The sequence below is a fragment of the Lepidochelys kempii genome, chromosome 6 (genome assembly GCF_965140265.1).
Source record: "Lepidochelys kempii isolate rLepKem1 chromosome 6, rLepKem1.hap2, whole genome shotgun sequence".
Classification (NCBI taxonomy): domain Eukaryota; kingdom Metazoa; phylum Chordata; order Testudines; family Cheloniidae; genus Lepidochelys; species Lepidochelys kempii.
The window spans coordinates 104,805,248-104,818,628 of NC_133261.1; the positions used below are offsets into that span (position 1 = coordinate 104,805,248).

The window sequence follows — 13,381 nt, forward strand, 5'->3', positions numbered from 1 at the left end:
TGACCCAAAAAAGAGTTGCGTGTGGGGTGGGGGTTGCAAGGCTATTGTCGGGGGGGGTTGCGGTACTGCTACCCTTACTTCTGCACTGCTGCTGATGGCAGTGCTGCCTTTAGAGCTGGACACCCGGCTAACAGCCGCCACTCTCCGGCTGCCCAACTCTGAAGGCAGTGCAGAAGTATGGGTGGCAATACCGTGACACTCCTAAAATCTTGCAACCCCCCACAACTCTCTTTTGGGTCAGGACTCCCAATTTGAGAAACACTGGTCTCCCCGGTGAAATCTGTATAGTAGAGGGTAAAGGCACAGAAAAGACCAGATTTCACAGTCTGTGACATGTTTTTCATGGCCGTGAATTTGGTAGGGCCCTCTTCATAGTAATTCACTGTTATAACAGGCAGGAAACTCACTCTGCAGAGGAAAGTTGCCTGAGGTGGCCTGCTTCTATCAGATCTGCAGTGCATCTTTCTATACGTACAGCCACATAGAGTTGCCAACTTTCAAATTTCTTAAAACTGGACACTACTACAGCCCCCCCCCCCCACCTCCAGTCACTCACTCCCCCCGCTCACTCGCTCCTCCCTCCCATCCAGCCCCATGGACTTGTGCACGTCCAGCTTTTCTAAATAGTCACGAACCACTTCTTTCTCCACAGAGGGCTGGTCACCTCCTCCCCTTCTATGATGAGAACTGGTTCTGTGGATGAAGGGAAAGCAGTGAACATGTTGTTCCTTGACTTTAGCAACGCTTTTGACACTGTCTCCCACAGTATTCTTGCCAGCAAGTTAAAGAAGTATGGGCTGGATGAATGGACTATAAGGTGGATAGAAAGCTGGCTAGATTGTCGGGCTCAACGGGTAGTGATCAATGGCTCCATGTCTAGTTGGCAGCCCGTATCAAGTGGAGCGCCCCAAGGGTCGGTCCTGGGGCCAGTTTTGTTTAATATCTTCATTAATGATCTGGAGGATGGCGTGGACTGCACCCTGAGCAAGTTTGCAGATGACACTAAACTGGGAGGAGAGGTAAATACGCTGGAGGGTAGGGATAAGATACAGAGGGACCTAGACAAATTGGAGGATTGGGCCAAAAGAAATCTGATGAGGTTCAACAAGGACAAGTGCAGAGTCCTGCACTTAGGATGGAAGAATCCCATGCATCGCTACAGACTAGGGACCGAATGGCTCGGCTGCAGTTCTGCAGAAAAGGACCTAGAGGTTACAGTGGACGAGAAGCTGGATATGAGTCAACAGTGTGCCCTTGTTGCCAAGAAGGCCAATGGCATTTTGGGATGTATAAGAAGGGGCATTGCCAGCAGATTGAGAGACGTCATCGTTCCCCTCTATTCGACATTGGTGAGGCCTCATCTGGAGTACTGTGTCCAGTTTTGGGCCCCACATTACAAGAAGGATGTGGAAAAATTGGAAAAAGTCCAGCAGAGGGCAATAAAAATGATTAGGGGACTGGAACACATGACTTATGAGGAGAGGCTGAGGGAACTGGAGATGTTTAGTTTTCAGAAGAGAAGAATGAGGGGGAATTTGATAGCTGCTTTCAACTACCTGAAAGGGGGTTCCAAAGAGGATGGATCTAGACTGTTCTCAGTGGGAGCAGATGATAGAACAAGGAGTAATGGTCTCAAGTTGCAGTGGGGGAGGTTTCGGTTGGATATTAGGAAAAACTTTTTCACTAGGAGGGTGGTGAAACACTGGAATGCGTTACCTAGGGAGGTGGTGGAATCTCCTTCCTTAGAAGTTTTTAAGGTCAGGCTTGACAAAGCCCTGGCTGGGATGATTTAATTGGGGATTGGTCCTGCTTTGAGCAGGGGGTTGAACTAGATGACCTCCTGAGGTCCCTTCCAACCCTGATATTCTATGATTCTATGATAGAAGGCAATTAGATTAGTCAGGCATGACTTGCCCTTGGTGAATCCATGCTGACTGTTCCTGATCACTTCCCTCTCCTCTAAGTCCTTCAGAATTGATTCCTTGAGGACCTGCTCCATGATTTTTCCAGGGGCTGAGGTGAGGCTGACTGGCCTGTAGTTCCCAGGATCCTCCTTCTTCCCTTTTTTAAAGATGGGCACTACATTAGCCTTTTTCCAGTCATCCGGGACCTCTCCCGATCGCCATGAGTTTTCAAAGATAATGGCCAATGGCTCTGCAATCACATCCGCCAACTCCTTTAGCACTCTCGGATGCAGCGCATCTGGCCCCATGGACTTGTGCTTGTCCAGCTTTTCTAAATACAGAGGCAAAAAAAAGCATTGAGTACATTAGCTTTTTCCACATTGTCTGTCACTAGGTTGCCTCCCTCATTCAGTAAGGGGCCCACACTTTCCTTGACTTTCTTCTTGTTGCTAACATACCTGAAGAAACCCTTCTTGTTACTCTTAACATCTCTTGCTAGCTGCAACTCCAGGTATGATTTGGCCTTTCTGATTTCACTCCTGTATGCCCGAGCAATGTTTTTATACTCTTCCCTGGTCCTTTGTCCAATCTTCCACTTCTTGTAAGCTTCTTTTTTGTGTTTAAGATCAGCAAGGATTTCACTGTTAAGCCAAGCTGGTTGCCTGCCATATTTACTATTCTTTCTACACATCGGGATGGTTTGACCCTGTAACCTCTGCTCTGGGAAGGAGGTGCAGTGAGGTGAAGCACATGCTGCAAGGTCCATGCCTTTTATTAGAAATAGGCAGCTGGGAGGTGATCCAAAACCCACTGAAGTCAATGGGACTCTTTCCATTAATTTCAATGAGCTTTGGCTGAAGGCAGCTGCTAAGGTACCATGATACTTCCAGCCCCACTAGACACAGACCCCCGATACTGGAAGTGCCTGCTGTTAGGGTTGCCAGGTGTCCAGTTTTCAACCAGGAAGTCTGGTCGAAACTGAACAATGTTGGGTCAGAAGTACTGACTGGACACCAAAAGTCCAGTTACTGCCCACAGGGGAGCCAGAACGGGGGGTATGTGGGGGGGGGAAGGCACTGCCCACTGCAGAGTGTCAGTCCACAGCGGGGCACTTGCAGAGAGCTGGGGGCAGCACTTCTGTGAGCCAGGGGGGTGCCAATCCATGCCACAGGATTGCATTTGGATCATGTCCTATTTTCTACCCTCCTCTCTGGCTCTGCCCCCACCCTCCATCTTCGTGGGAAGCCATTCCAGGTGCTTTGAGACATGCGTGACCAGCAGTGGAGACGCAACTGAGGAAAGGTGACTTTGCAGCTTCACCTCCCTCTCTGTGCCATTTGGATGGGGGCTTGGCCCAGCCCAGGAGAGTGGGGGAGCGCACCCTTAAGCTCAGGTCATATGTCTCATTGTGGAGCCTGGCATTCAGCTTGCACACACAGCAAGGGGAGGAAATGGCATTTCCCCAGCCTGGCCCAGATCACCCAGAGAGACTGACAACACCCCTGCCCCTTCACAACTGCTGCCTGCAAACGCCACCGCCAGCCTGGCCCAGGGCGTCATCAACCCCTGGTGTGTTGACTGTGCAAATAGGGTGTACTCAGGCTCCCTTGCTTCCGCAGCACAGCCCTCTTTGGCTTCCATGGCCTCACTATTTTCTTGCCTATCAGCTGTTTGGGGGTAGGCTATTTCCAGCAGGCTTTTTATCTGTAACCTACAGCTCCCCCATGACCTTTGCAGATAGAATCCTGTTGCTCTGTCACATGGATCTTCCCTATGAAGTTCTCCAAAGGAGGGCAGACTAGAGCCCCTAGTGATGTCCTGGATGGCAGAAATTAAGAAATGTCCCTAGTGAGTCCAGAAGGAAAATGGGAAAGTTCTTGAATTTACAGCTCAGGTGGTAACTGTCATGGAATAACCCAAGAGATACAGCAGGACACATGGATACATTTGCTTCTGGAACACATGTCCTGAACTTTCTTACACTACCCATCCAACTCAGCAGCTCCCCCATGCTGGAGGAATATCCCTCACCCACTTTCCTCCCTCCTGCCTTATAACCAGCACTCCTATCTGTGAGATGGGGGAACACTGCCCCCTACCTCTTGGAACCAGGGCCAGATTAAGGTTATGAGGGGCCTAAGGCTAATGGGAGGGAAGAGCCTAAGTATGAATTACATATTGCAAAAAAATTATGAAGTCATCAAGCATTTATCTACATACATATTTATAGATTATTTATGTAAAATTAACAAGTTTATTCTACTCTCACCATACTCAATTCTTCAAACAAACAAAAAATTTTTCCTAGCTTTAGCTGTGGCAAAGTCATGAATGATGTCATCGCAATTCAAAGACCAGCCGATTGCATCCTTAATGCTCAAGAGGGACAAAGCACTGAGATGCTCTTGAGTCATGGTGGATTGGAGGACATTTTTGACCCTTGTTAGAAGAGAGAAGGAATGTTCTCCACTACAGTCAGTAATCATTAGTGACAAATACAGTCGTAAAGCAGTTTCAACATTTGGGAAACATTCTATCACATTGGATTCAGTGATAACTCGGTACATCCAAATAGATTTGCTTTCATCATCTTTTCTCTCTATATCTGAGAGTGATGTGAATTCAACAAATTAAAAAAATTCTTTAGTAAAATTTGCTGGAAGATCGTCTGGGTACTTCTGACACAGACATTTAATTCCTTCACTGACTTCAGAACTTGAAATGTTAGGCAAAAAATTTGTCAGTACAGTAAAGGTTTTGTCAATATTTTCGTAAGCCTCGATCCTATGTTCAATGAACTCTTTAGTTGATGATTGTAATGAAGGTATTAACTCTGAAGGCCTCCTTGTCAGTGAGTGGGCAGTTGCATCGTTGCATGTCTTCTGTGTTTTGCTGAGTTTGGCTGGCTTATATTCATGGTTAGCAGTCCTTGCAGCCCCTTGAATTTCATACTATCAAAACTATCCCGCATTTGTTGAACAGTTCCAAGACTCCTCATTAGACTTACAGCAATGGAAAGGTCAATTTGAGCACTTTGCAAGCTTAGACAGCACCTGCTGAATGATTGAAATATATCATTCCAGAGCTCACACAAAATACCAGTTTCCAAAGTGTGCATTGCATCACTCAGGATCTTCACATCTTTTCTTGCTGCTGATTTTTGATCATCCTTGATGCCCTCTAGCGCTTCAAGGATGTTGGGGTATCCCAGAACAACTGCATTCACAGCTTCAGCGTTGGCACTCCACCATGTCCCTGAGAGTGATTTGGGCCCTGGGCATCCCTTTGGTAGTGAATCTCTAAGAATCATCCAATGTCTCGTTGATGCAGATAAAAAAAATTGTACAATTCTTGGACAAATCCAAACAAAGAAACTGTTTCAACACAACCATCCATGGCAGACTGGCCAACAAGGTTGAGCAAATGTGCAGCACATGGTATGTAATCAACCAAAGCATTGCGCCTGCATCCCTCAATATTTGTCACTCATATGACTTGCATTGTCATAGCTTTGGCCATGACAAAGGCTGATGTCAATCCCATTTTCAGTGAGGAAGTCGAGTAGGTACGAGGCAAGTTTCTCCCCTGTGTGGCTGGTGATGTTTATGAATGTCATGACATGCTCAACTGGTCTGCTGGGTAGCACATAATGCAAGATGACAGTCAGCTGATCTACGTGACATATCTGGTGTTGAGTCAATGGACTCTGAAAAATATCCCGCATCTTTAATCTCATCTACAATGGCGGATAGTGTCTTCTTTGCCAGCAGTGCAATGAATTCATTACAAATTATGTTTGATAGATATGATGTGTGGCCTTTTCCACAATTTGCGTGTTCACTGATGTGCTGAGCTAAGAAAGGGTCGAACTTAGCGATTAGCTCTAGATTGCCAAGGTAATTGCCATTGTGTTTTGACCCAACAGTCTCATCTGAGCCACGGAATGGAAGACCACACTCAGCAAGAAAAACTATGGTTTCAACTATGTGTCTCAGAACATTCTTCCAATAAGCACGAACCTCCAAAAACTGGTTTTCCATTTGGGTATCAATTCTGCCCAGATTTTCTGGGCAACCATGAAGAAGTACAATGTTGGTTGTAAGTTTATTCTTGCCATTAAACAACTGTATGCCAAGGCCAGTAGTGCAGTTCTCATCAATGGCACAATAGGAGTGTGGTTTCGCACCACTGTTGGAGTCCAGCAAGGCTGCCTTCTTTCGCCCACACTGTTCAACATCTACTTGGAGCACATAGTGACTGATGCCCCAGAAGATCACATACGCACAGTCAGCATTGTGGGGCGAACAATCTCAAATCTTTGGTTCGCTGATGACATTGATGGCCTGGTAGGCAGCGAAGATGAACTTGCCAACCTTGTGAAATGATTGGATGAAACCTCTGCAAAATATGGCATGGAAATCAGTGCAGAGAAAACCAACCTGATGACAAACAAACGTGATGGGAGACTCAAGCACTGAGGCACAATCATCAGGGGTGTTGACAGTTGGTTGATTGCTCATCAATGATGTTGTCCCAACGACCTACGTGGTTATGGGAGTGATGATGATGATGATCAATTCTGCCACTAACTTTCTTTTGGGCGTGGTAGCTGCTAATTGACAATGTATTCTGCTCACTCATTGCATGATTGGTAATGTATGCAGTATTCTTCCAATCACTGAAGCCTTCACAGAACATTCCCCACTTTTTGGTATCAGAAAACAGGAAGCAATAAAAACATTACACTTTCTTCTTAGAAGGCAAATAAATGAGCCATTCTCGCTTGCCAATCTGTTTGTTAGGCTTCACATATTCAAACATTGATTTGGTCAGATAATGATTCCGATTGGTGTACTCTCGCTTTGTCAATGAAAAATCAGCATCTACATTCTGGCATTTCTGTGGGACCTTCTCAGTCTAGTACGCAATGAGATCTTGAGAAGTCATGTCCCGCTCCCCTGGATCACTGGAGAAGGATATTTTTGTATTACTATCTCTGGGAAAGTGTTCTGAGGAGTGGGGTGAGACTACAGCTAGAGAAGTCACAGGAGGCTGCTCCTTTTCATCAGGCGCAGGCACTGCAGGGTCACTTGGGCTGGTATTCGCCTGGACTTCCTCACCACCAGACTTAGTAGCAGAAAAACCTTTAGGAGAGAAGGAGTATCTTTCAGCACTACATCTGGTCTTTGCCGTCTTTCTTTGGCCTCCTTCAATTTCTGCCATCCTCCTTTCTTCGACATGGTTTCTATTGTCCAGTTTAGGCCTACCGTGTACAAAGTGCTTGGGCCCACAAACACTTACTTGGCCCACAAAGACAAAATCACAACCACCATAAATTGAATTCACAATCTTGATGGATTAATTTGTACAAAGCAATATCTAAGGCAGGGGTGGCCAACCTGTGGCTCTGGAGCCACACGCGGCTCTTCAGAGGTTAATATGCGGCTCCTTGCGTAGGCACCAACTCCGGGACTGGAGCTACAGACACCAACTTTCCAGTGTGCTGGGGAGTGCTCACTGCTCAACCCCCTGCTCTGCCGGTGCAAGGATATTTTGTGCCCTAGGCGAAACTTCCACCTTGCGCCCCAGAGAGCTGCAGTAACAAAGGGAGTGCTCAGAACTATGCAGCACAGCCTCTCCGGAGAACTTTGCTCCTCCGGGGAGCAGGGAGGTGAAGGGGGAGAGGGGTTGCGGGGAGAGGCAGTGGTGGTTAGTGCTTGTGCTGTTGATTACACATAGATCACCAAATTCAAGTGTCATCATGGTGAGGAGCCCAGGAAAGCAATCACACACACACACACACACCCCTCTCGGGAAGATTGCAGCCGCAGCAAGGCTGGGCTGGACGCGAAGTGGAATCGGACGGAGTGCGGCGCCCTGACGGAGAGAGGGGAAGCCCGCAGTGAGGCGCAGGGACCTCAGCGGCTCACTCGCTTTGGAGAGGCTCTTCCCCGCATGTTGGGAAGCTCCAGACGGAAGGGTGGGGGGGACAGAAGCACCACCAGATGGAGAGAAGCAGATCGCCAGGGGGAGGGGAAGTGGGGACGACGGAGACAGAGGCGCACCCTGGAGGGTCAGTCTTGCGTGCTCCACCTCTCCCTTTCAGACCCCACGTTCCCTGTCCGCTGCGTCCTCTCCCCCCTTCCCTCCATCGCTGTGTCTCCTTCCCTCCTCCTCCTCCTCTCCAGTGTTTTCCTCCCTCGCTCCCTCCCCATAGACAAGGAAAGTGCCTGGGAAATGCAACCGAGACAGGTCGCCGGAGAGCCAGCCCTACTCGCCCGTGAGAAGATATGCCCTGCCTCGGGTCCAGGGCACGGGCTTCTGATAAAGTGTGAGCAGCCATGCCTTGCCACGGCCCTCTCCCTGGCAGAGAGAGGCTGGAAGTTTCCCGTGGGGGCGATTCCCAAGCCCTCTGATTCCGGCTCCTTGATTTATTTGCTCCAGGCAGAGGTTTTCCCTGGCAGGAGAAAGGAACAAAGACGAACCCTCCTTGCATGCACGGTTGGGTTGTCATGAGGTAACCTGCGCACAGAATGGGACAGAGCTGCCCAATGTAGTGTGTGGAAGAGACAGAGAGCGAGGGAAACCCAGGTATGGGGGAAGGCGGCTTGGGGAAAGGACGGAACTGCGCCCCATCCCATTTTGGATGAAGCAAAAAAAAAAAAAAATTGGAGGCACCGCTTTTTGGGGCTCCCAAATCTTGGCACCCTAGGTGGTTGCCTAGTTCACCTAGTGGTTACATTGGCCCTGCCCCCACTCCACCCCTGCCCCAGAATGTGCTGTGCCCTTCCTCTCTCCTTTACCCCCCTCCCCCAGCCTCCTGTGCATGCAAAACAGCTGATCATGGCAGGCAGGAGGCATGGGGGGGAGGGGGAGGCACTGGGGGCTGGAGCGGGGGAGCAGACGGGAGGCTACTGACGTATTACTGTGGCTCTTTGGCAATGTACATTGGTAAATTCTGGCTCCTTCTCAAGCTCAGGTTGGCCACCCCTGATCTAATGAGACAAAAAAATTCCCAATGCCCTGCTACCGTCGCTCGGGTGTTACTTCAATATGGAATGGAGGGCCTACAATAGTGCCTAAAAATGGGCGGGCCTAAAGATTAGGGCCTAAGGCTATTAGCCCATGGGTTAATCTAGCCCTGCCTGGAACTAGTAACTATTGGGGGTGTGGAACACTGATTCACCCACTGAATTAGCCTCTCCCCCCAAAAAAACGAATGGAAGGGAGATGATACTCCCACACCTTGACTAGCCCGCCCACCTCACCCGTGTCCAGAACTGAGGGAGATTTGGGGGAGCAGAGAGGTTGGAGAGAGGAACTGAGAAGTAGAATGGAAAGCTGGGGGTCTGGCTGGGAACTGGAGCCTGGGAAATTATCCTTAGTGGGATGGGGCTGGGGCTGCAGGGAAGCAGAGGCCTCCACTGCGTGGGGGAGGCGAGCCAGAGCCCTACAGAAATGATAAAACCAATGCAATAAAGAAAGAAGGGCCCGGGGCTGTTCAGCTGGGGGCTGCTCTGGCTGAAGGTGAGGGGCCCCTTGGATCGTCTCCCCGAAGGGTGGGGCTCACGCGCCGCCCAGGTTCAGGGGCCCTGCATTTGTACCTGGTCAGCACTCGGGAGATAGGGGGGCTCAGAAGAGCTCTTGTAGTCAGGTCCAGAACAAAACTCAGGGTGTGTGTAAAACCCAGCCGCGGCAAGCCTGTGCTTAAGAGCTTTTAATACAACCCACACCCATTTAGTCCCAGCCTAAACTGAATGATTTCCCTTTGATCTCGCTGCCGTTTGGGAGGAGGAAGTGCCAAACTGATACACAAGGGGGGAAAAAAATCATTTGATTGCGTGGGGTGAGGGGGCCTGTTGCAAAACATCAGCTCTAAAGAGTATCGGGCGCTTAAATCTCCCAGATTTCTCCGAGCCCCAGGTTAGGGGCTGAGCGGAGCTTCCCCTTTAAGAGGCTGTTCCTTGTGAATGGAATCGCGCCTCCCCCTCGCTGGGAGAGCTCCCTGTGCAATTCGCCAGGGCCCCCCACTCGCGCCCCCTTCTCCCCTCAGGCCAGCAGCAGCAGCAGCCGGGGCCCCTGCCCCTGCCCGGGCCTCCGGAGGGCTGCTCAGGGCGAGATTGGCCGAGGCCAGAATGGGAGCGGCAGAGGGGTGGGAGGAGGGCCGCCGCTCGCGCCTGGGCAGCAGGGCGGGACCGTGGCTCCTGGCGGACTGAGCGGGAGAGAAGAACCCAAAGGCCACCGAGATTGGGGCGAAACACTTCCAGCCGGCCAGCATCATGTCCACCAAAGCGGAGCAGTGTAAGTAGCGGGCGCCCGGGGCTCGGTCCCGGCCCCTCCCCTGGGAAAGGAGGGCGCAGCCAGGGCTGGGGGGTTGCTGGGGTGTGGCCGGGTGCGGCGGCGGAGGGGCGCTGCACTGTCCATGGTCCTGGGAGCTGGCCACGGGGGCGGATGGCAGGAGGAGGGTGTGTCGGGGGGGATCTATTACACGGCCCCTGCAATGGATCAGCTGCCTGTCCCTGCGCGCTGAGCTGTGTTGGGGTGTCTGGCTGTCTCTGCAGTGCGATTTATTTCACACAACTGATGAGAAACCCTATCAAGGGTGGCCAGTTTGTGCTCTGATGTTATCTGAGTTAAAAACCGGAGGCCTTTCTGCCTTGTTCCAAGACAGGAGGATAGAAGGGAAGCCAGGCCCTGCGACCTAGTTCTGGTTAGGGCCTGGTTTTAGGTGTTTTGATCAGTCTCCCTTGCTGTAAATGGCAGCTGTGGGTTAAAGCTTCCCAGCCTTTGTTCAATGCTGTTGTACATCATTTTCAGTGTCTGTTCTCTTCCCTAGGAAGTCTTGCACTTGGTGATTTTTCAATACCTGTGCTGATACTAACCCCAGTCTCCAAACTGTTTTGGTTGCTTTTAATAGCCCTTAAAGGTTTCACTTATTGCTTTGCATGCTTACCAATGAGATAATATTTACATGCTCCATTAAAAGGAAAGCAACATAATTATGTGTTGGGGGTGGGAAGGGGAGGAAATGATTGATTGGTTTGGTTTGGCTTGTGGATTTAGTGATAAAATACAGAGCCTAACACTTCTTGATCACTAGCCCTGATCAGTAGTGACCCAAAGTGAGCTGACAGCTTCATTGGCTTGTATGAATTGAAGTGCGGGTTTAGCTTAGGTCCTAGTGTCTGTGTCAAAAAGTCACCCAACTAATTGTCTGAAGCGTCTCCGCAGAGAGCCCACAGATTGAACTAACATAGAATGTGATCTGCCCCTCACAGTCTTAAAAGTGGTCTACCCATGAAGAAGCTCGTTGACAGAGCAGGGAAGCTGGCCTGCTGCTGTGGCTCACACTATGCATCTTCTGTGTATATTCAGAAGTCATCGTTCTCTTGCCTTGTCTACGCTATTGTTTCTGACAATTCCCCACTGCTGCTAACAAACACCAGGGGAGCTCCGTTGACTTATACCCTTGAGTGGCTGCTAGTAGCCACTGACATTTTAACTGCCGTGTTTTCTAGATCTACTCTGCCAGCAAAGTCAGATGATGGTTATTAGAATGCAAGCAGCTGGCCCACATCAGAACTCCGACTATTGTTACTACTGTTAATAACTGGCATATTTGCTAGTGCAATAGCAGGAAATTTTAAGAAAAATGCCACTGTAGACCAGCACTGAATCCATATAACCTTTTCTCCTGATGCACTATCTTAATGGTGTGTCGGGATTGCTCTTTGATCAAGGACTTAGAGTGCTTCTGGCCCAGCTGGAATCATTTCATCTGACATTTTGGATGTTGAAATTCACTTCGCTCTCTGGTCCATGTCTGTTGATCTTCAGGTTATTTACAGGCCTTTGCCTGATTAGGACAAAGGGGCATCTTTTTTTTTTTTATTTAAACTTTTGGGATTAATCTCTTAGTTACAGTAGCTGATATTTTTGTCTTTTAAGTGTTGTGCTGATGGCCTAGATGCATCCTTTATGGAGGGTGCATTTTTATAAATCAAGGGATGGTGTCCCTAGCCTCTGTTTGCCAGAATGGATCACTTGATGATTACCTGTTCTGTTCATTCCCTCTGAAGCACCTGGCATTGGCCACAGCATCCCAGACAGGATGCTGGGCTAGATGGACCTTTGGTCTGATCTAGTATGGCCATTCTTATGCTCTTAAAAATGAAAGAGAATTCTGTAGTCCCTCTCTGAATGATGCAATGTTCTGCTCTCGCCCATTGTGCTACTTTTTTTCTCTGTCTTTCCCACATTTTCTGAACATCTCTCCCTTCTCATGCTACTCTGTATCTCACCTCTGATTACTTCACATTGATATATGGAACAGTTCCTTCTGCTTCTTCCACCCTCTCCATCAGCACCATTTTTGATATTTTCCCTTGCTGTTATCAGCCTTCGCGTTCTCTCACCCCTAATGTTCTTGGCCTGTTCTACTCTGAGCTTCTTTCACTCACTCTGCAGGCTGCTATTTACTCTTTCTTCCCCTTGTGCTGCTCTGGAACCCTCACTTTGGTACCACCTTCTCCCTGTTTCTTTTAGTTTTAAGGACTTACCCCCCTTTTTTACAGTTTTGGTGTATACACTGGTTTTAAATGGGATTCACTTGTGGACCCAGATCATGGATTTCTCCTCTGTTCCGGTCCTGAAGCTGGCTTTCTCCTCCTCATGATGCTTAAGGTTGGGGATACAGAAATTCCTAACGCACTGAATTTCTGTTTTATAATATGTTTATCAAAGCTTCTCCCTTGCCTAGCTCTTTATGGCATTGTAAAGTGTGTTTATTTGCTCTTTGCATAATTCCAATTCTCTTTCACCTGCACTTTTTGACAAATGGTGATGATTTCCAATAAGAATTATCCTGGCTTATGCACCACTACCAGGCTACCCCTCAAGCCTCAATTGATGCTGCCACTGCTACTGTCCTGCTTGACTGACAGGCAAGAACCAGATTGTCTCAGGTAGGTGCGACAAGCAATGATGAGTCCAGAACTTACCATGAAACAACTGAAAAAACTAAAGTGAAAGAATACACAGACCAGATCAGAAGAGCAAAAATTCCAATCCTAATCATTGGTGGTGTAGAACTTCTCAGGAATACATGACCAAGCAACAGTTTGTCCCCTGCTGCTCTGAGCAATAGCAGGTCATCCTAACGAAAGGTGACAGCCAATAGAGGGTCACAGGAGGTCACCTGCTCATGGCACTCTTCTTTATTCTCTACCTGGGTCTCCTTCTGAGCACATTCTGAAAAGTAAAGTCAATGATACTCATCATTAGGCCTATCACCACAGCATTCCAATGGAGCTGAGCTATTGCACAGTATAGCACCCACTGACAGCAAACAACCTGGAGATCACCCGTTAATTCCTTTGTCCTCCAGTAATAAAAACTGGCATCTGCTCATGGTAAGTAATGTTCTGGGAATGCCCACTATCCTCTATTTTCCTGCCCAGGACTTTGAAACAACCAAG

General features: G+C 48.8%; 1 protein-coding gene across 9 annotated transcripts in view; it reads left to right on the forward strand.

The window, feature by feature from the left end:
- Positions 1–9,938: 9,938 nt before the first annotated feature.
- Positions 9,939–13,381, forward strand: part of UNC79 (unc-79 homolog, NALCN channel complex subunit) — a 161,993-nt gene continuing 158,550 nt past the window's right edge. For all 9 annotated transcript variants that reach the window (XM_073349519.1, XM_073349521.1, XM_073349522.1 and 6 more), the window contains exon 1: positions 9,939–10,205. In XM_073349519.1, the coding sequence (XP_073205620.1) occupies positions 10,184–10,205 (22 nt within the window). In that variant the 5' untranslated portion in view covers positions 9,939–10,183. The remainder of the gene's footprint in view (positions 10,206–13,381) is intronic.